Source organism: Aotus nancymaae, unplaced genomic scaffold (assembly GCF_030222135.1).
Source record: "Aotus nancymaae isolate 86718 unplaced genomic scaffold, 86718_ANA_hifiasm-v0.15.2.pri h1tg000028l, whole genome shotgun sequence".
NCBI classification, from domain to species: domain Eukaryota; kingdom Metazoa; phylum Chordata; class Mammalia; order Primates; family Aotidae; genus Aotus; species Aotus nancymaae.
Genome location: NW_026988441.1, coordinates 34,275,204 through 34,294,356, shown reverse-complemented (window position 1 = coordinate 34,294,356; position 19,153 = coordinate 34,275,204). Strand labels below are relative to the sequence as shown.

Sequence of the window (19,153 nt, the reverse complement as noted above, 5' to 3'; positions counted from 1 at the left end):
TGGAAAGCATGTGGTTGAAGGGGAAGGAAGTGTGTCTGCGGTGTAAAGCCAAACTCTCCGGGTGCAGATTCTTGCACGGTGAGGTGCTCACTGTGTTACTGTGGGTAAATTACTTCACCTTTCCATGTCACTTTCCCCAGTTGGAAAATGGTTATAATGATTTAATATAGAGTGCTTGACCGGATGATCCAAGATGGTGCCACTGCCCTCCAGCCTGGGCAACGGAGCCAGACCTCGGCTCAAAATAAATAAATAAATAAATAAATAAATAAAAGGTGGGCTGGGCATGGTGGCTAACACTTGTAATCCCAGCACTTTGAGAGGCCAAGGTGGGCAGATCACCTGAGGTCAGGGGTTCAAGACCAGCCTGGCCAACATGGTGAAACCCCATCTCTACTAAAAATAAAAATTTAGATGGAGGCGGGGTTTGGTGGCTCACACCTGTAATCCCAGCACTCTGGGAGGCCGAGGCAGGTGGATCGCCTAAGGTCAGGAGTTTGAGACCAGCCTGGACAACATGGTGAAACCCCATCTCTACTAAAAATACAAAAAATTCGCCGGGCGTGGTTGCGGGCACCTGTAATCCCTCTGGAGGCTGAAGCAGGAGAATCGCTTGAACCCAGAAGGCGGAGGTTGTGATGAGCCGAGGTGGCACCATTGTACTCAAACCTGGGAGACAAGAGTGAAACTCCATCTGAAAAATAAATAAATAAAATGATAATAATAAATATAAAGCACTTAATGCCTTGTCTAACACTGACTAAGCTTTATATAAACATTCACTCTTTTTCTTTTATTTTGAGACCAAGTCTCATTTCATTGCCCAGATTGGCATGTGCAGTGGTGCAACCTTAACTCACTGCAACCTCTGCCTCCCAGGTTAAAGTGATTCTCCTGCTTCAGCCTCCCCAGTAACTGGGATTAGAGGTGTGCACCACCACACCTGGCTAATTTTTTTTTTTTTTTTTTTTTGAGACAGAGTCTCACTCTGTCACCCAGGCTGGAGTGCAGTGGTGCGATCTTGGCTCACAGCAACCTCAGCCTACAGGGTTCAAGCAGCTCTCCTGCCTCAGCCTCCCAACTGCCTGGGATTACAGGCGCATGCCACCACACCCAGCTATTTTTTTTCTTTTAAAGTAGAGGCAGGGCTTCACCATGTTATCCAGGCTAGTCTTGAACTCCTGACCTCAAGTGACCATCCTGCCTCCCAAAGTGCTGGGTTTACATGTGTGAGCCACCTGACCTGGCTGTAACATTGACTCTTGTTATAATCTGCAGAGCCACCTCCTTTCTTAAACTATTTTTTGAAATACCCATTTCTGGCCGGGCGCAGTGGCTCACGCCCGTAATCTCAGCTCTTTGGGAGGCCGAGGAGGGCGGATCACCTGAGATCAGGAGTTCAAGACCAGCCTGGTCAACACGGTGAAACCCCATCTTAAAATATAAATAAATAAATAAATAATAAAATAAAATTCCCATTTCCAAATACAACGTATTTTTTCTTTTTATTTTTTTTTCTTCCACCATCTGACCAATAAAAATATAACCTTTTTTTTTTTTTTAGATAGATTCTGGCTCTATAGTCCAGGCTGGAGTGCAGTGGTGTGATCTGGGCTCACTGCAACCTCTGCCTCCCAGGTCCCGGTTCAAGCAATTCTCCTATCTCAGCCTCCCAAGTAGCTGGGATTACAGCCACGAGCCACCATGCCCAGGTAATTTTTGTGTATTTTAGTAGAGACGGGGTTTCACCATGTTGGCCAGTCTGGTCTTGAACTCCTGACCTCATGATCCACCTGCCTTGGCTTCCCAAAGTCCTGGGATTACAGGCGTGAGCCATCTCGCCCGGCCAAAATGTAACATATTGCTATTTATTTGTTTATTATTTTTTATTTTACTTTTATTTTTATTTCTATTTTTACTTTTTTTTGAGACGGAGTTTCGCTCATTACCCAGGCTGAAGTGCAATGGCGCGATCTCGGCTCACCGCAACCTCCACCTCTTGGGTTCAGGCAATTCTCCTGCCTCAGCCTCCTGAGTAGCTGGGATTACAGGCACGCGCCACCATGCCCAGCTAATTTTTTGTATTTTTAGTAGAGACGGGGTTTCACCATGTTGACCAGGATGGTCTCGATCTCTTGACCTCATGATCCACTTGCCTCGGCCTCCCAAAGTGCTGGGATTACAGGCGTCAGCCACCGCGCCCGGCTTATGTTTTTATTTTTATTTATTTATTTATTTATTACAAATATCTCTTCGAGATCTTTGTTTTTATTTTTATTTTTTAAAGACGGGGTTTCACCATGTTGGTCAAGCTGGTCTTGAACTCCCGACCTCAGGTGATCCACCCGCCTTGGCCTCCAAAGTGCTTGGATTACAGGCATGAACCACCGCGCCCGGCCCATTTATTTTTATTTTTTAAAGACAGGGTTTCAGGCCAGGCGCGGTGGCTCACGCCTGTAATCCCAGCACTTTGGGAGGCCGAGGCGGGTGGATCATGAGGTCAAGAGATCGAGACCATCCTGGTCAACATGGTGAAACTCCGTCTCTACTAAAAATACAAAAATTAGCTGGGCATGTTGGCGCGTGCATGTGATCCCAGCTACTCAAGAGAGTGAGGCAGGAGAATTGTCTGAACCCAGGAGGCGGAGGTTGCGGTGAGCCGAGATCGCGCCATTGCACTCCAGCCTGGGTAACAAGAGCCAAACTCCGTCTCAAAAAAAAAAAAAAAAAGACAGGGTTTCACCATGTTGGTCAGGCTGGTCTTGAACTCTTGACCTCAGGTGATCCGCCTGCCATGGCCTCCAAAGTGCTTGGATTACAGGTGTGAGCTACCATGCCCGACGTATTTATTATTTTTTTTAATTAAAGATGAGGTCTCACTTGATTAGCCAAGCTGATCTGGAACCTCTGGGCTCAAGCAATCCTCCTGCCTTAGCCTCCCAATATGTGTGAGACACTGCACCCAGTAACATGTAGCACACACACAGACACACATTTATTTATTTATTTATTTATTTATTTTAGACAGAATTTCACTCTTGTTGCCCAGGCTGGAGTGCAATGGCACAATCTCGGCTCACCACAACCTCCACCTCCCAGGTTCAAGTGACTCTTCTGCATCAGCCTCCTGAGTAGCTGGGATTACACACATGCGCCACCATGCCCAGCTAATTTTGTATTTCTAGTAGATACAGGGTTTCTCCATGTTGGTGAAGTCGGTCTCGAACTCCCGACCTCAGGCGATCCGCCCTGGGATCAAAGTCCTGGGATTACAGGCATCAGCTACCACGTTTGGCTTATATATATGTTATATGTATGTGTGTGTGTGTTACATTTTATATATATAGTGTGTGTATATATATATATATGCTTGTGTGTGTATGTGTCTGTGTGTGTGTATATATATATATTTGCATCATAAATTTTATTCCTGACGTGGGACAGATTCCTTCCATCCCCCCAAGTGATTCACATGCTGCCCTGGAAAGACCTAGGAAGCCCTCCCTCCCACCATCTCCAGGGAGGTAGTGAGAAAGGCAGGTACTGGGGATTGGGAAGGCTTTGAAATTTCCCAGCCTACCTCTTCTCCCCTGCTCAGAAAGGATACCTGTTCCCTATTATTCCTCTTATCCGATCATCCCTTTTTTTAAAAAAAAAAAACTCACAAAACCATCATTAGTAAAAAACAAAAAAACAAAATCTTCAAGTATTGGGAGTTAGGGGTCCTGGGCTGGGGATTGGGGTTACGGGTCACCAAGGAAGAGGGAGGGGAGGAGAAGGAGGGGTTGTCACTTACTGCTGCTGGGCTTTCTTCCTTGCTGTACGCTGTGACAATGTGTGTCCACCTCCTCTGCTGGGAACTGTCTGTATGGGACCACTAAGCCCAGAATGAAGCAGTCCTTGTTTTTTTTTCCTTTGAGACAGAGTCTTGCTCTGTTGCTCAGGCTGGAGTGCAGTGGCGTGATTTCAGCTCACTGCAACCTCCACCTCCCAGGTTCCACTAATTCTCCTGCCTCAGCCTCCTGAGTAGCTGGGATTACAGGCACCTGCCACTGCCCTGGGCTAAGTTTTGTATTTTAGTAGAGATGGGATTTTGCCACGTTGGCAAGGCTGGTCTCGAACTCCTGACCTCAGGTGGTCCACCTGCCACTGCCCTGGACTAAGTTTTGTATTTTAGTAGAGATGGGATTTTGCCATGTTGGCAAGGCTGGTCTTGAATTCCTGCTCTCAGGTGATCCACCTGCCTTAGCCTCCCAAAGTGCTGGGATTACAGGTGTGAGCCATCAAGCTCAGCCTAGCAGTTCTTCACTGATAACTTGTGAGGATATTTCTCAAGGTGTATGACACTTGTGTCAGCTCGTTTGATGTTGAGATACTGATCTACTGAATGAAGGGTGCCACCATTCTTTTATTTTTTTTTTTTTCTTGAGACAGAGTTTCGCTCTTGTTACCCAGGCTGGAGTGCAATGGCGTGATCTCGGCTCACTGCAACCTCCGCCTCCTGGGTTCAGGCAATTCTCCTGCCTCAGCCTCCTGAGTAGCTGGGATTACAGGCACGTGCCACCATGCCCAGCTAATTTTTTGTATTTTTAGTAGAGACGGGGTTTCACCGTGTTGACCAGGATGGCCTCGATCTCTTGACCTTGTGATCCACCCGCCTCGGCCTCCCAAAGTGCTGGGGTTACAGGCGTGAGCCACCGCGCCCGGCCCACATCATTCTTGAGTTCCATGACCACATTCTTGCCCACGAGGGACTTGAAAAAGGAATAAAAGAGCATGATGCTGGCGACTGGACTGGGAAGAGCAACATATTTTATGTATTTATTTATTTAATTTTTTTAGGCGTTTCGCTTTTGTTACCCAGGCTGGAGTGCAATGGTGCAATCTCAGCTCACCACAACCTCCACCTCCCGGGTTCAAGCGATTCTTCTGCCTCAGCCTCCTGAGTAGCTGGAATTACAGGCCTGTGCCACCACGCCTGGCTAATTTTTTTGCATTTTTAGTAGAGATGGGGTTTCTCCATGTTGGTCAGGCTGGTGTCGAACTCCCGACCTCAGGTGATTCTCCCGCCTCAGCCTTCCAAAGTGCTGGGATTACAGGCATGAGCCACCACGCTCAGCTGAGCAACATATTTTTAAAGGGCAGAAGTCGAGGTCAGACGTGGTGGCTCACACCTGTAATCTCAGCACTTTGGGAGGCTGAGGTGGGTGGATCTCTTGAGGTCAGGAGTTTGAGACCATACTGGGCAGCATGGTGAAACTGCGTGTCTCGTAAAAATACAAAAATTGCCACTGCACTCCAGCTTGGGCAACAGAGCAAGATTCTGTCTCAGAAAAAAAAAAAAAGAAAAGAAAAGAAAAAGCATGCCAGGTGTGGTGGCTCACGCCTGTAATCCCAGCACTTTGGGAGGCTGAGGCGGGTGGATCACAAGGTCAAGAGATCGAGACCATCCTGGTCAACATGGTGAAACTCCATCTCTACTAAAAATACAAAAAAAATTAGCTGGGCACGGTGGCACATGCCTGTAATCCCAGCTACTCAGGAGGCTGAGGCAGGAGAATTGCCTGAACCCAGGAGGTGGAGGTTGCGGTGAGCCAAGATCGTGCCATTGCACTCCAGCCTGGGTAACAAGAGCGAAACTCCGTCTCAAAAAAAAAAAAAAAAAAGAGATTGAGACCACGCTGGCCAACATGGTGAAACCCCGTCTCTACTAAAAATACAAAAAAAATCAGCGGGCATGGTGGCGCATGCCTGTAGTCCCAGCTACCCAGGAGGCTGAGGCAGGAGAATTGCTTCAACCCAGGAGGCAGAGGTTGCAGCGAGCCAAGATTGTGCCACTGCACTCCAGCCTGGCGCCTGGCGACAGAACAAGACTGTCTCAAAAAAAAAAAAAGAAAGAAAAAGGAGTTGGGGAGGTGGAAGGGGAAAGATCAAATATGAAGTATTCACAAACTGAACTAAGCTACATCACTACAATCCTGTTTCCAGTTCCCAGAAGCTGCTCCTGTCATCCTAGCAGTTACTACTGTCCCAAAAGTCAACCAATGATCTATGTTCTGTTACTATCTATGTTCTGTTACTATAGGTTGATTAGCTATGCCTGTTCTAGAATTTCAGAAAAAATGTGTGTGGCTTCTTTCACACAACATTATGCTTTTTGGGGAGATTCATCCTTATTTTTGCCTGTATCAATAGTTTATTCCTGGACTGGGCACTGTGGCTCACACCTGTAATTTCAGCACTTTAGGAGACTGAGGCAGAAGGATCACTTGAGACCAGACTGGGCATCTATTAGGGAGAGCCCCATCTCTCCAAAAACTTAAAAAATTAGCCGGGCGTGGTGTTGTTTTTCTGTAGTCCCTGCAACTTGGGAGGCTGAGGCAGGAGGATTGCTTGAGCTGAGGAGGTCAGAGCTTCAGTCAGCTATGACTGCACCGCTGCACTCCAGCCTGGGCAACAGAGAAAGATCCTGTCCCTAAAAAAAGAAGAAGAAGAAGAAGAAGTAGAAGAAGAAAAATAAAACATGCATTTCTCATCGCTAAGGAGAATCCCATGGTATGGGTGAAACCCACAATTGTTTGCTTCACCACTGAACCATTAATGGGAATTTAGGTTGCTCCTAGTTTTTTGATTGTTCATTTGTTTGATTGTTTGTTTGAGACAGAGTCTCACTCTGTTGCCCAGGCTGGAGTGCAGTTGCAAAATCTCGGCTCACTGCAACTTCTGCCTCCTGGGTTCAAGCGATTCTCCTGCCTCAGCCCCCCAAGTAGCTGGGATTACAGGCGGGTGCCACCATGCCCAGCTAATTTTTGTATTTTTAGTAGAGATGGGGTTTCACCATGTTGGTCAGGCTGGTCTCGAACTCCTGATCTTGTGATCTGCCAGCCTCAGCCTCCCAAAGTGCTAGGATTACAGGCGTGAGCCACTGCACCAGGCCACTAGTTTTTTGTTTTTTTTTTTTTGCCGTTGTGAATAAGGATACTATAAAGCTGCCATGAACATTTATATGAAAGTCTCTGTGGGTTTTTTCTTTTCTTCACTTATACTTTTCTTGGGTATATACCTAGGAGTGCAATTTCTAGGGCATTAACTTTGCAAGAAACTGCCAGATCAGGCCAGGTGCGGTGGCTCATGCCTGTAATCCCAGCACTTTGGGAGGCAGAGGCAGGTGGATCACCTGAGGTCGAGAGTTTGAGACCAGCCTGACCAACATGGAGAAAGAAAGAAAGAAAGAAGAAACTGTCAGATTATTTTCCAAGTGGTTGTGCCGTTTTACATTCTCACCAACAGAGTAGGAGAGCACCCATATGCTTCCCATCTTCCTCAACACTTGGTTCGACCAGACTTTTTAATTTTAGCCACTCAGGTGGGTGTGCAATGGTATCTCATCGAGGCTTTAATTTACATGTCCCTGATGACTTCGTGCTTTATGCTTTATTCATTTTTTTTTTACTTTTTTGAGATAGGGTCTCACTCTGTCACCCAGGCTGGAGTGTAGTGATGTTTTCACCCATTTTTCACAATAACTGTCAAGGCTGCAGGGAACACCCCTTGGTTACTCCATTCCATGCACACACACTGGTCAGTGCCAGGCAGGAATGGTGCCAGGTGAACATGACTTGGATTTACTCTTTCTGCCAGAAAACCTTCTGCTTTAAAGCAGTCACTCACCTGATTTCATGTTATCAAACTCTAAAATTCTTACTAATCTAATGAATGAAAATGGCATCTTGGCTGGGCACGGTGGCTCACGCGGAGCCTGTAATCCCAGCACTTTGAGAGGCCGAGGTGGGCTGATCATGAGATCAGGAGTTTGAGACCAGCCTGAGCAACACGGTGAAATCCCGTCTCTACTAAAATACAAAAAATTAGCTGGGCGTGGTGGCGGACCCCTGTAATCCCAGCTACTCCGGAGGCTGAGACAAGAGAATTGCCTGAACCCAGGAGGCAGAGGTTGCAGTGAGCCAAGATTGTGCCACTGCACTCCTGCCTGGGAGACAGAGCAAGATTCCATCTCCAAAAAATAAAATAAAATAAAGAAAAGAAAATGGCATCTTTTGGTATGTTCAGTGGTACTAGGTGATCAATAGTTACCTATCAATTATTTATCTATTCATCTTTTGTTATTATTACTGTTAGTTATGATTACTATTATTTTGAGACAGGGTTGCCCAGGCTGGAATGCAGTGGCACAATCATAGCTCACTGTAGCCTCAAACTCCTGGACTCAAGTGATCCTTCTACCTCAGCCTCCAGAGTAGCTGAATTACAAGTGTGCATCACCAAGCACGGTTAATTTTTTTATTTTTTATTTTTTTTTTGAGACGGAGTTTCGCTCTTGTTACCCAGGCTGGAGTGCAATGGCGCGATCTCGGCTCACCGCAACCTCCGCCTCCTGGGTTCAGGCAATTCTCCTGCCTCAGCCTCCTGTGTAGCTGGGATTACAGGCACGCGCCACCATGCCCAGCTAATTTTTTGTATTTTTAGTAGAGACGGGGTGGTTGACCAGGATGGTCTCGATCTCTTGACCTCGTGATCCACCCCCCTCGGCCTCCCAAAGTGCTGGGATTACAGGCGTGAGCCACCGCACCTGGCCTTTTCTTTTTCTTTTTTTTTTAAGAGACCGGGTCTCGCTACGTTGCTCAGGCTGGAGTGCAGTGGCTATTTACAGGCGCGATCCCACTGCTGATCAGCATGGGAGTTTTGACCTGCTCCGTTTCCGACCTGGGCCGGTTCACCCCTCCTTAGGCAACCTGGTGGTCCCCCGCTCCCGGGAGGTCACCATATTGATGCCGAACTTAGTGCGGACACCCGATCGGCATAGCGCACTACAGCCCAGAACTCCTGGGCTCAAGCGATCCTCCCACCTCAGCCTCCCGAGTAGCTGGGACTGCAGGCACGCGCCACCGCGCCCGGCAATTTTTTACATTTTTTTCTACAGACGAGGGTCTTCCTATGTTGCCCGGGCTGGTCTCAAACTCCTGGGTTCATGCGAGCCTCCCACCTAGGCCTCCCAAAGTGCTGGGATTACAGGTGTGAACCACCGCGCCCGGTCAATGTACGTTTTAGAGACCAGATCTCACTATGTTGTCCAGGCTGGCCTGGAACTCTTTGGCCCAAGTGATCCTCCTGCCTCAGCCTCCAGAGTGGCTGGGATTACAGGCCCGCGCCGCCACACCCAGTCTCAATATCTCCTTGACGATGAAATGCATAGATGAATGAATAAATGAATGAATGAATGAATGAATGACAGACCTCTCTTTGCCCACGGTGCACACCCTCCAGAGGATTACTTGAGAGCCGAGACTAGAAACAAAGGTTGGGGCTCCACCCCTCCCACGCCAGGTCCCGCCTCTGGGCACCGCCCTCGCCCGCTTGAGGCTCCCATTGGAGGAGCCGCGCGGGGGCGGGTCCGGCGGGCGGGGCGTGGCCGGAGCCCGGGGCGGGGCGCTGCAGCCCGCGGAGCCTCCCGCCCGCCCGGGCTGGGGTCGCGCTGGCTTGGACTTCGCCTCCCGCCCGCCGCGGCCATGGAGGACGAGCGGAAAAACGGAGCCTACGGTAGGAGCCGCCTCCGGTCAGGGGCCGCCTCTGCTGACCTGGGGGTGGGGGGACGTTGAGCCAGGGGGACATCTGAGACCCTAGGCACCCGCGCTGCCGCTGGAGGGCCCTCCGCGCTCGGGCCCCCGCATCCCACACTGCGCGGATCCCACGCCCCCTGCTCCACCCGGGTCGCCCCGCATCCCCTCCCCGGGAGCCCCAGCTCCCCCTCCGGCTGATGGGCCGGGGTGCACGGCGCATGCTCCGCCCGGGGAGGTCCCGTTATCTGGGCGGCTCAGATGGCGGGCGGGGGAGGGGAGGCGCGGCGCTGCGGGCTCGGAAAAGAGACAGGGCCCCGACCTCCCCAAATCCCCTTCCTCTCTCGAACCCCTTTGTCCACTTCTTCCTCCTGCACCTTACCGCCAGAAGTAGCCCTCCAGGGCTGTTAGCCAAATGGGGAAACTGAGGCAAGACTGGGCAGACCGAATACCCAAGGTGGGAGCCCACCGGGTCTGGCCAGCCGCCTGGAAACGGCGGAAAGAAGGGCGTCTCTGACAAGGGGGCAGGAAGGAAGCAGGAAACAATTGAGAAACTTTCCCCGCCCTGTGCAAGGGGATGGGGACACCCACCTCCCGTTTCGAGAGGTGCTGGCGACTGGAACTCCCTCCCGCGAACCTCTGGGGGCGGCCTGAGTCAGTTGGCCCCGGGGATGGGGCCAGGATATGGGCTTCTCCATCCCTAGCGCCGTGTGGTGCCGCCCTCCCCTGGATTCCCACGGTGGGGAGAGTTGCCATCCTCAGTTTCTCCTTTCTCTTCTCCATTTTGGGTCCCCAAGACCCAATTCAGCCCCAGCCCCACGTGGTACTACCCTGGAGGCAAAGAGGCACCATATATCGCCCCTCTGTGTGTGACAAGAACTTCCTGGAAACAGTGACACTGAAGGGCCTTGGGGAGGGGGCCGGAAACTGCTCTAAAATATTCAAGACAAACAAGTTGGCTAGAGCTGTGCCTTCCTGCCCCCAGGGACTGTGGCCTCAGGAGGCTTCAGGAGAGATAGATGGGGGAGGCTGGGACCTTCCCTGCAGAGCCTAGCCAAGGGAGGCAGCAGGACCTGGCCGGCTCCCAGCACCCCCTCCCCAACTGAAGCTGCCAGCCCAGTCCCCTGGAGGGACCCCCTTGGTCTTGATTTGGGCTCAAACCCCAGCTCCAGTGGCTGCGGGTGCTGTGTGTCCCTTGGGTGTGACAGGCTGTCTCTGACCTCAGAGTCTAAGTCTGGGGTTCCAGCCAGGTCTTGCCTGCTTGTGGGCAGCATCTGAGGGGTATTGGGTCTCTATGAGGTTTGGCTGGGGCAGAGTAGACAATGATAGGATTCACCCAGCCTTGAATTTGGCCAAAGGATGGAACTGAGCCATGGGCGGAGCTAGGCAGATCTCCCAGGCCCACACATGAGACGGGGACCCCGCCAGACAGACCTTGTGCTGTGCTCAAGGGAGTACCTTCAATCAACAAATATTTATTGAGCACAATTTAGGCAGGGGTCTAGACCCTGGGAACCCAGCAGTGAATACAGCAGCGAAATCTTTGACCGCAGGGAGTAGTCAAGGGAAGGAATGTGTAATTTTAGGTTGCTGTAAATTGTGAAGCAAAGAACAGGACATCGTATGATCTTGTGTGGCAGAAACATCAGTGATTATTTTAGGTTACTAAGGGCTGGAGGTTGAGCCAGCCGTGGGAAGATTTAGGGGAAGTGTGCTTCAGGAAGAAAGAACAGCAAACAAACCACATAGTTACTTAATTATATTTTGCCTTGGGGCCAGAGGGGCCATCTGGTTTGATTGCTTGAAGTAGGGGTTTTGCTTAGCTTGGAAAAGCAAGCTTCACTTCAGAACCAAAAACCTGGGGGCCTTGGACTGCCCCATGAAGTCTCTGATGGATGAAGGGAACTTTCTCCTGGGGATGGTGTGGAAGAGTGGCTCACATAACCTACCCCCTTGTCCTAATGGCTTCCCATCCCGCAGAAGTTTAGGGACTGACGTCAGACAAACCCAGGACCAAATCCTGGCTCTGACACTTAGGAGCCGTGTGGCCCTGGGTGAGTCCGTGACCTCTCTGATGCTCTGTGTCTTTGTCTGTAGGGTTCAGCTGACCACACTCACTGGTGGAGGAAGCATTTTGCATAGGCTGGCAAACTCAGTGTGCCAAGAGGCCACCAGGGCTGGTGTTACTGTGGACATGGCTTTCCCACGAGCTAATGGAGAAGCAACCCAAGGCATTGACTTGGGCGAGACCAGGTCGGGCAGGAAGCGCGTTCCTCAGCAGAGATCATATCTAGAGGAAAGCAGCAGTTCCAGGGGAAATGGGGAAATGGCTCTGGGCCCCCGGAGGATGTCAGCAATGGGCACTGCCATCCTTTCCAGCCAACCCCCCCTTGGTAAGAGCAGTGTAGAAAAAGATTCTGGATCCAAAACAATAGACTCTGACTAGGGAGAAATAAAACTGGGGTCGGAGGGGACAGTAGTGATGCTTATTTAAAACAGTCTTGGCCAGGCGTGCATTACAGGTGTGAGCTCACGCCTATAATCCTAACATTTTGGGAGGCTGAGGTGGGTGGGTCACTTGAGGTCAGGAGTTCGAGGCCAGCCTGGCCAACATGGTGAAACCCCGTCTCTACTAAAAATACAAAAATTAGGGCCGGACGTGGTGGCTAAAGCCTGCAATCCCAGCACTTTAGGAGGCTGAGGCGGGTGGATCCCAAGGTCAGGAGTTCGAGAGCAGCCTGACCAACATGGTGAAACCCTGTCTCTACTAAAAATACAAAAATTAGCCGGGCATGGTGATGCGCACCTGTAATCCCAACTACTTAGGAGGCTGAGGCAGGAGAATCACTTGAACCCAGGAGGCAGAGGTTGCAGTGAGCCGAGATCACGCCGTTGCACTCCAGCCTGGGCGACGACAGACTCCGTCCCAAAAAAAATAATAAATAAATAAATTAGCTGGGTGTGGTGATGTGCACCCGTAGTCCCAGCTAGTTGGGAGGCTGAGTGAGAATTGCTTGAACCCAGAAGGTGGACATTGCAATGAGCTGAGATCATGCCATTGCACTCCAGCCTGGGCCACAAGCTCAAAATTCCATCTCAAAAAAAATATGGCCGGGCGCGGTGGCTCACGCCTGTAATCCCAGCACTTTGGGAGGCCGAGGCGGGTGGATCACGAGGTCAAGAGATCGAGACCATCCTGGTCAACATGGTGAAACCCCGTCTCTACTAAAAATACAAAAAATTAGCTGGGCGTGGTGGCGCACGCCTGTAATCCCAGCTACTCAGGAGGCTGAGGCAGGAGAATTGCCTGAACCCAGGAGGTGGAGGTTGCGGTGAGCCGAGATAGCGCCATTGCACTCCAGCCTGGGTAACAAGAGCGAAACTCCGTCTCAAAATATATATATATATATATATATATATGTATATGTGTAATATTGAAATATATATACACACATACACATATATATGTATGTATGTATGAAAGGTTGTTACTTGTGACTGTTTTCTTTGAAAGGGATAATACATTCACATGCTTTAAATTTAAAAGATACAAAAGATGTTATGGCTTTATGATGAAAGTTTCCCTCTTGCTCTGTCACCCTGGACAATACTTTATTCTTTGTTGTTATTTTTGTTGTTTATACACAGGGTTTCACTCTATCACTAGGCTAGCCTAGAGTGCAGTGGGATGATCATAGCTCACTGCAGCCTCCAACTCCTAGGCTCAAGTGATCCTCCTGCTTCTGCCTCCCATGTAGTTGAGACTACAGGTGTGCACCATGATAGTCAACTAATTTTTTTTTTAAGAGGTGGGGGTCTTACCCTGTTGCCCAGTCTGGTTGTGAACTACTGGGCTCAAGCAATACTCCTGTACTGGCCTCCCAAAGTGCTGGGATTATAGGCATGAGCCACTGCACCTAGTGTTTTTTTGTTTTTTTTACCTAATATATATTAGAGATGGTCTCATGTCAACACCTCCAAAGCTTCCTCAATCATTTATTATTATTATTTTAAGAGAGGGTTAAAATAAAAAGAAAAGACATAGGGTCTTGCTATGTTGCCTTGGCTAGCCTGGAACTCCTGGGTTGAAAGGAGCCTCCCACCTCAGCCTCCTGAGTAGCTGGCACTGATTACAGGTATGTGCCACGGTGCCCAGCACAACCTTTTTGCACAGTAGCATAGAATAGCACATTTGTGGATGGACCGTCTGTTATTTAACCAATCAAAGTGAATATTTATTTTAAACTTTTTTTTGAAGTAGGAAATACATACATAAAAGGGCATAGATCCTAAATATATGAGGCTGAAGGTGTTTTCACAAGGTGAACACCTCATCTAGCCAGCACGGGCCCTGTCATGCCCAAGGAGGGCCAATCTGTATTATTATTATTTTATTAGTATATACTTTTTTTGTGTGTGACAGGTCTCACTCTGTCACCCAGGGTGAAGTGCAATAGTTCAATCTTGGCTCACTGCAACTTCCGCTCCTGGGTTTAAGCAATTCTCCTGCCTCAGCCTCCCAAGGAGCTGGGACTACAGGGTTCCAGTTACCATGCTCGGTTAATTTTTGTATTTTTTGAAGAGACCATGTTTTGTCATGTTGCCCAGGCTGGTCTTGAACTCCTGGGCTCAAGTGATCCTCCTACCTTGGCCTCTCAAAGTACTGAGATTACAGATGTGAGCCACCACGCCCAGCCCATAACTCTTTTAAAATGTGCAGATCTATGTTACTCTTATTTATTTATTTATTGAGACGGAGTCTCCCTCTGTTGCCCAGGCTGGAAGGCAGGGGCACCATGTCAGCTCATTGCAGCCTCTGCCTCCTGGGTTCAAGTGAGTCTCATGCCTCAGCTTCCCCAGTGGCTGCGATTACAGGCACAAGACACCACGCCCAGCTAATTTTTGTATTTTTAATAGAGACGGGGTTTCACCTTGCTGGCCAGGCTGGTCTTGAACTCCTGACCTCCAGTGATCCACCCACCTTGGCTTCCCAAAGTGCCAGGATTACAGGCGTGAGCCACCGAACATGGCTAATGTTACTTATATTTAGATTGCTGGGTGGTGGCCTGTTTTTGTTAGGCTAGTGGGCTAAGAATGGCTGCTATATTTTTAAATGGTTGTAAAAAAAGAAAAAAATATATGACAGAGATGATATGTGAACCACAAAGCTTAAAATCTTTAATATCTAGTCTTTAACAGAAAACATTTGCAGAGCCCTGGTAAAGAATTCTCCCTAGAGACTTTGCTTTTCTTTTTCCCTTTTTTTTTTTTTTTTTTTTTTTTGAGATGGAGTTTCACTTTTATTGCCCAAGCTGGAGTGCAGTGGCATTATCTCGACTCACTGCAACCTCTGCTTCCTGGGTTCGAGCGATTCTCCTGCCTCAGCGCCCCGAGTCGCTGAGATTACAGGCGTGAGCCACCACGCCTGGCTAATATTTGTATTTTTAACAGAGACTGGGTTTCACCTTGTTGGCCAGGCTGGTCTGTAACTCCCGACCTCAGGTGATCTGCCCGCCTCAGCCTCTCAATGTTCTGGGATTACAGGCGTAAACCACCATACCCCGCCGAGACTTTTTTGCCATTTCCCAATCAATCCCCAAGAGAGCATGATTTTTTTTTTTTTTTTTTTGAGGCGGAGTTTCACTGTTGTTACCCAGACTGGAGTGCAATGGTGCGATCTCGGCTCACCGCAACCTCCGCCTCCTGAGTTCAAGCAGTTCTTCTGCCTCAGCCTCCTGAGTAGCTGGGATTACAGGCGTGCGCCACCACGACCAAGTAATTTTTGTATTTTTAGTAGAGACGGGGTTTCACCTTGTTGACCAGGATGATCTCAATCTCTTGACCTCGTGATCCACCCGCCTCAGCCTCCCAAAGTGCTAGGATTATAGGCGTGAGCCACCGCGCCCGGCCTGAGAGCATGATTTTTAAAAATTTATTTATTTATGAATGGGAGTCTCGGCTGGGCATGGTGAGCCTCCCTCTTTAGGAGGCTGAGGAGGGCAGATTATGAGGTCAAGAGATCAGGACCATCCTGGCCAACATGGTGAAACTCCATCTCTAATTTAAAAAACACAAAAATTAGCTGGGTGTGGCTGCACGCACCTGTAGTGTAATCCCAGCTACTTGGGAGGCTGAGGCAGGAGAATCGCTTGAACCCAGGAGACGGAGATTGCAGTGAGCTGAGATTGCGCCACTGCACTCCAGCCTGGTAACAGAGTGAGACTCCATCTCAAAAAAAAAAAAAAAAGAAAGGAGATCCTGTCTTTAAAAAAAAAAATCTTAACTGTTTTTAAAAGCAAAGTCTGGTTTGGTGCCTAGCACAGTCCAGCACACAGTAGGAGCTCTGTGCATACAGTAGGCACTCTTATCTTTTGCCCTTAACCCTTCTGCGCCTCCCACCTAGATGCTGTCCTCAAATCCTTTGTCAAAAGGAGGTGCTGGGCAGCTGGTGATGCTCATTCCGCAGGCACAGACTTCTGGGAAGGCAGAGGCCAGTGGCTGGCTGTGTGGGTGAGGCCTTGGGCCACTGCAGCTCTTGGGGACTTGGCCAGTGTCCGGAAGCTGTGGGGGCTGGGTGGCATTTGATGTCCTGGCACCAGCACTGTGACTGGGCAGGCTGTGGCTGTTCTCTTATCGCCTACGCCCACTACACTGGGTGGGTCAGCTGTTACCACCAGCAAGGCTGGAACCTGAAGGCTGCCTCCCTCAATCCTGGCCTTGTCCAACAGCCCAATTTTCCCAATTGTTCTTCCCCACCATTGCCGCAACATTATCTCTGCTTCTTCCAGTACCTGCCAAGGAAAGGCCTGGGTTGGCTCCAGCAGGGCCTGGTTTGATTCCTGGCTGTGTCTCTCACCAGCTGTGTGGTCTGACCAAGCAGCCTCAGTGTGCCTGTTGTGAAGTGGGATCACACTAATGGTTAGTGGGGATGGGAGGGGTTGTTTTTGTTTTGTTATTTTTATTTGTTTGCTTTTTTTTTTTTTAGAGACAGGGTTTCTGTCATCCAGTCTGGAGTGCAGTGGTGTGATCACAGCTCACTGTAGCCTCTGCCTCCTGGGCTCAAGTGATCCTCCCACCTCAGCCTCCCTAGTGGTAGGCTACAGTGAGCTGTGAACTGGGACCACAGGCATGTACCACCACACTTAGCTAATATAGTTATTTTTTCTTTTCTTTTCCTTTCTTTTTTTTTGTTTTATTTTGAGATGGAGTCTTGCTCTGTTGCCCAGGCTGGAGTGCAGTGGCACAGTCTTGGCTCACTGCAACCTCTGCCTCCTGGGTTCTAGTGATTCTCCTACCTCAACTTCCCAAGTAGCTGGGACTACAGGTGCCTGCTAGCACGCCCGGTTATTTTTTTATTTTTTATTTTTTATTTTTTGAGACGGAATTTCACTCTTGTTACCCAGGCTGGAGTGCAATGGCGCGATCTCGGCTCACCGCAACCTCCGCCTCCTGGGTTCAGGCAATTCTCCTGCCTCAGCCTCCTGAGTAGCTGGGATTACAGGCTGCGCCACCATGCTCAGCTAATTTTTTGTATTTTTAGTTGAGACGGGGTTTCACCATGTTGACCAGGATGGTCTCGATCTCTTGACCTCGTGATCCACCCGCCTCGGCCTCCCAAAGTGCTGGGATTACAGGCGTGAGCCACTGCGCCCGGCCTATTTTTTTTTTTTTTTTTTGCATTTTTAGTAGAGACTGGGTTTCATCATGTTGGCCAGGCTGGTCTCGAACTCCTGACCTCAAGTGATCTGCCCTCCTTGGCTTCCCAAAGTGCTGGAATTACAGGCGTAAGCCACTGCACCTGACCAAATTGAAGACTTTGGCTGGGTGTAGTGGCTCATGCCTGTAGTTCAAGCACTTTAGGAGGCCAAGGTGGGAGGATTGCTTGAGCCGAGGAGTTTGAGACCAGCCTGGGCAACATAGTAAGACCCTGTCTCTTTAAAAAAAATGGAAGAGGGAGATAGCGGAGTCAGAGGAGGACATGAAACAACGGAAGCATGGTGGGTTTGATGTGATTGCTGGCTTTAAAAATGGAAGAAGAGGCCAGGAGCCAAGGAACGTGGGCAGCCTCTAGAACGTGAAACAGGCAAGGAAACAGATTTTCCTCTAGAATCTCCGAAAGAAACACAGCACTGCCTACACCTGGATTGAAGCCTAGTGAGATGCATTTTGTACTTCTGCCCTCCTGAGCTGTGAGGTAATAAATTTGTGTTTTTTTGGTTTGTTTTTTTTTTTTTTGAAATGAAATCTCACTCTGTCACTCATGCTGGAGTGCAGTGGTGCGATCTCGGCTCACTGCAACCTTCGCCTGCTGGGTTCAAGTGATTCTCCTGCCTCAGCCTCCCAAGTAGCTGGGACTACAGGCACACACCACCATGCCCAGCTAATTTTTGTAATTCTAGTAGAAACCGGGTTTCACTATGTTGGCCAGGCTGGTCTCGAACTCCTGACCTCATGATCTGCCCACCTCAGCCTCCCAAAGTTCTGAGATTACAAGCGTGAGCCACCGCACCGGCCAAATTTGTGTTTTTTAAGCCAGACGGCATTGGTGTCCTGTTACAGCAACCATAGGAAATAATGTAATTGACCCTCAAACAACATGGGTATGAGGAGCACCGACCCCCGTGCAATTAGAAATCTGCCTGTGCCTTAAGTTTCTGTAGAGACAGGGTTGTGATGTGTTGATCGCGCTGGTTTCAAACTCCTGGGCTCAAGCGATCCTCCCACCTCAGCTTCCAAAATTGCTGGCATTACAGGTGTGAGCCACCACATTCAGCCTGCATATAACTCCTCAGAAACTTAACTAGTGATACCCACTATTGACCCTTGGCCTTACTGATAACATAACAGCCAATGTATATGTATTGTGTCTATGTATTATGTATATCTCATTCTTACAAGAAAGCAAGCTGAAGAAGGCCGGGTGCGGTGGCTCACGCCTGTGATCCCAGCACTCTGGGAGGTGGAGGTGGCTCACGCCTGTGATCCCAGCACTTTGGGAGGTGGAGGTGGCTCACGCCTGTGATCCCAGCACTTTGGGAGGTGGAGATGGGTGGGATCACTTGAGGTCAGGAGTTTGAGACCAGCCTGGACAACATGACGAAACCCCATCTCTACTAAAAATACAAAAATTAGCTGGGTGTGGTGGCGTGTGCCTGTAATCCCAGCGACTCGGGAGGCTGAGGCGGGAGAATGGCTTGAACCTGAGAGGCAAATGTTGCGGTGATCCGAGATTGTGCCATTGCACTCCAGCCTGGGTGACAGAGTGAGACTCCATCTCAAAAAAAGAAAGAAAGAAAGAAAGAAAACAAAACAAAGCAAAAGAAAATATTATAGGTTTGGTGCAAAAGTCAAAAGTGATTGCAGTTTTTGCCGTTCCTTTTAATGGCAAAAACTATTAAAACATAAGGAAAAGAAAATATGTTTATTATTCATTAAGTGGAAGTGGATCATCACAAAGGTTTTCAGAGGCTGGGTGCGGTGGCTCACACCTGTAGTCCCAGCACTTTGGGAGGCCAAGGCAGGTGGATCACTTGAGGTCAGGAGTTCAAGAGCAGCCTGGTCAACATAGCAAAAACCCT

At 49.3% G+C, this 19,153-nt stretch overlaps 1 protein-coding gene across 4 annotated transcripts in view; it reads left to right on the top strand.

Moving 5' to 3' along the window:
* Nucleotides 1-9,452: 9,452 nt before the first annotated feature.
* The window catches only part of SLC44A2 (solute carrier family 44 member 2 (CTL2 blood group)), a 33,948-nt gene continuing 24,247 nt past the window's right edge, over nucleotides 9,453-19,153 (top strand). Inside the window, exon 1 of one of the 4 annotated variants that reach the window (XM_012436202.2) lies at nucleotides 9,453-9,558. In XM_012436202.2, coding sequence (XP_012291625.1) covers nucleotides 9,528-9,558 — 31 coding nt within the window. In that variant the 5' untranslated portion in view covers nucleotides 9,453-9,527. Of the gene's footprint in view, nucleotides 9,559-10,817; nucleotides 11,969-19,153 lie in introns of those variants that run through there. The other 3 variants (XM_064381874.1, XM_012436196.3, XM_012436198.3) reach the window with 3 other exon arrangements.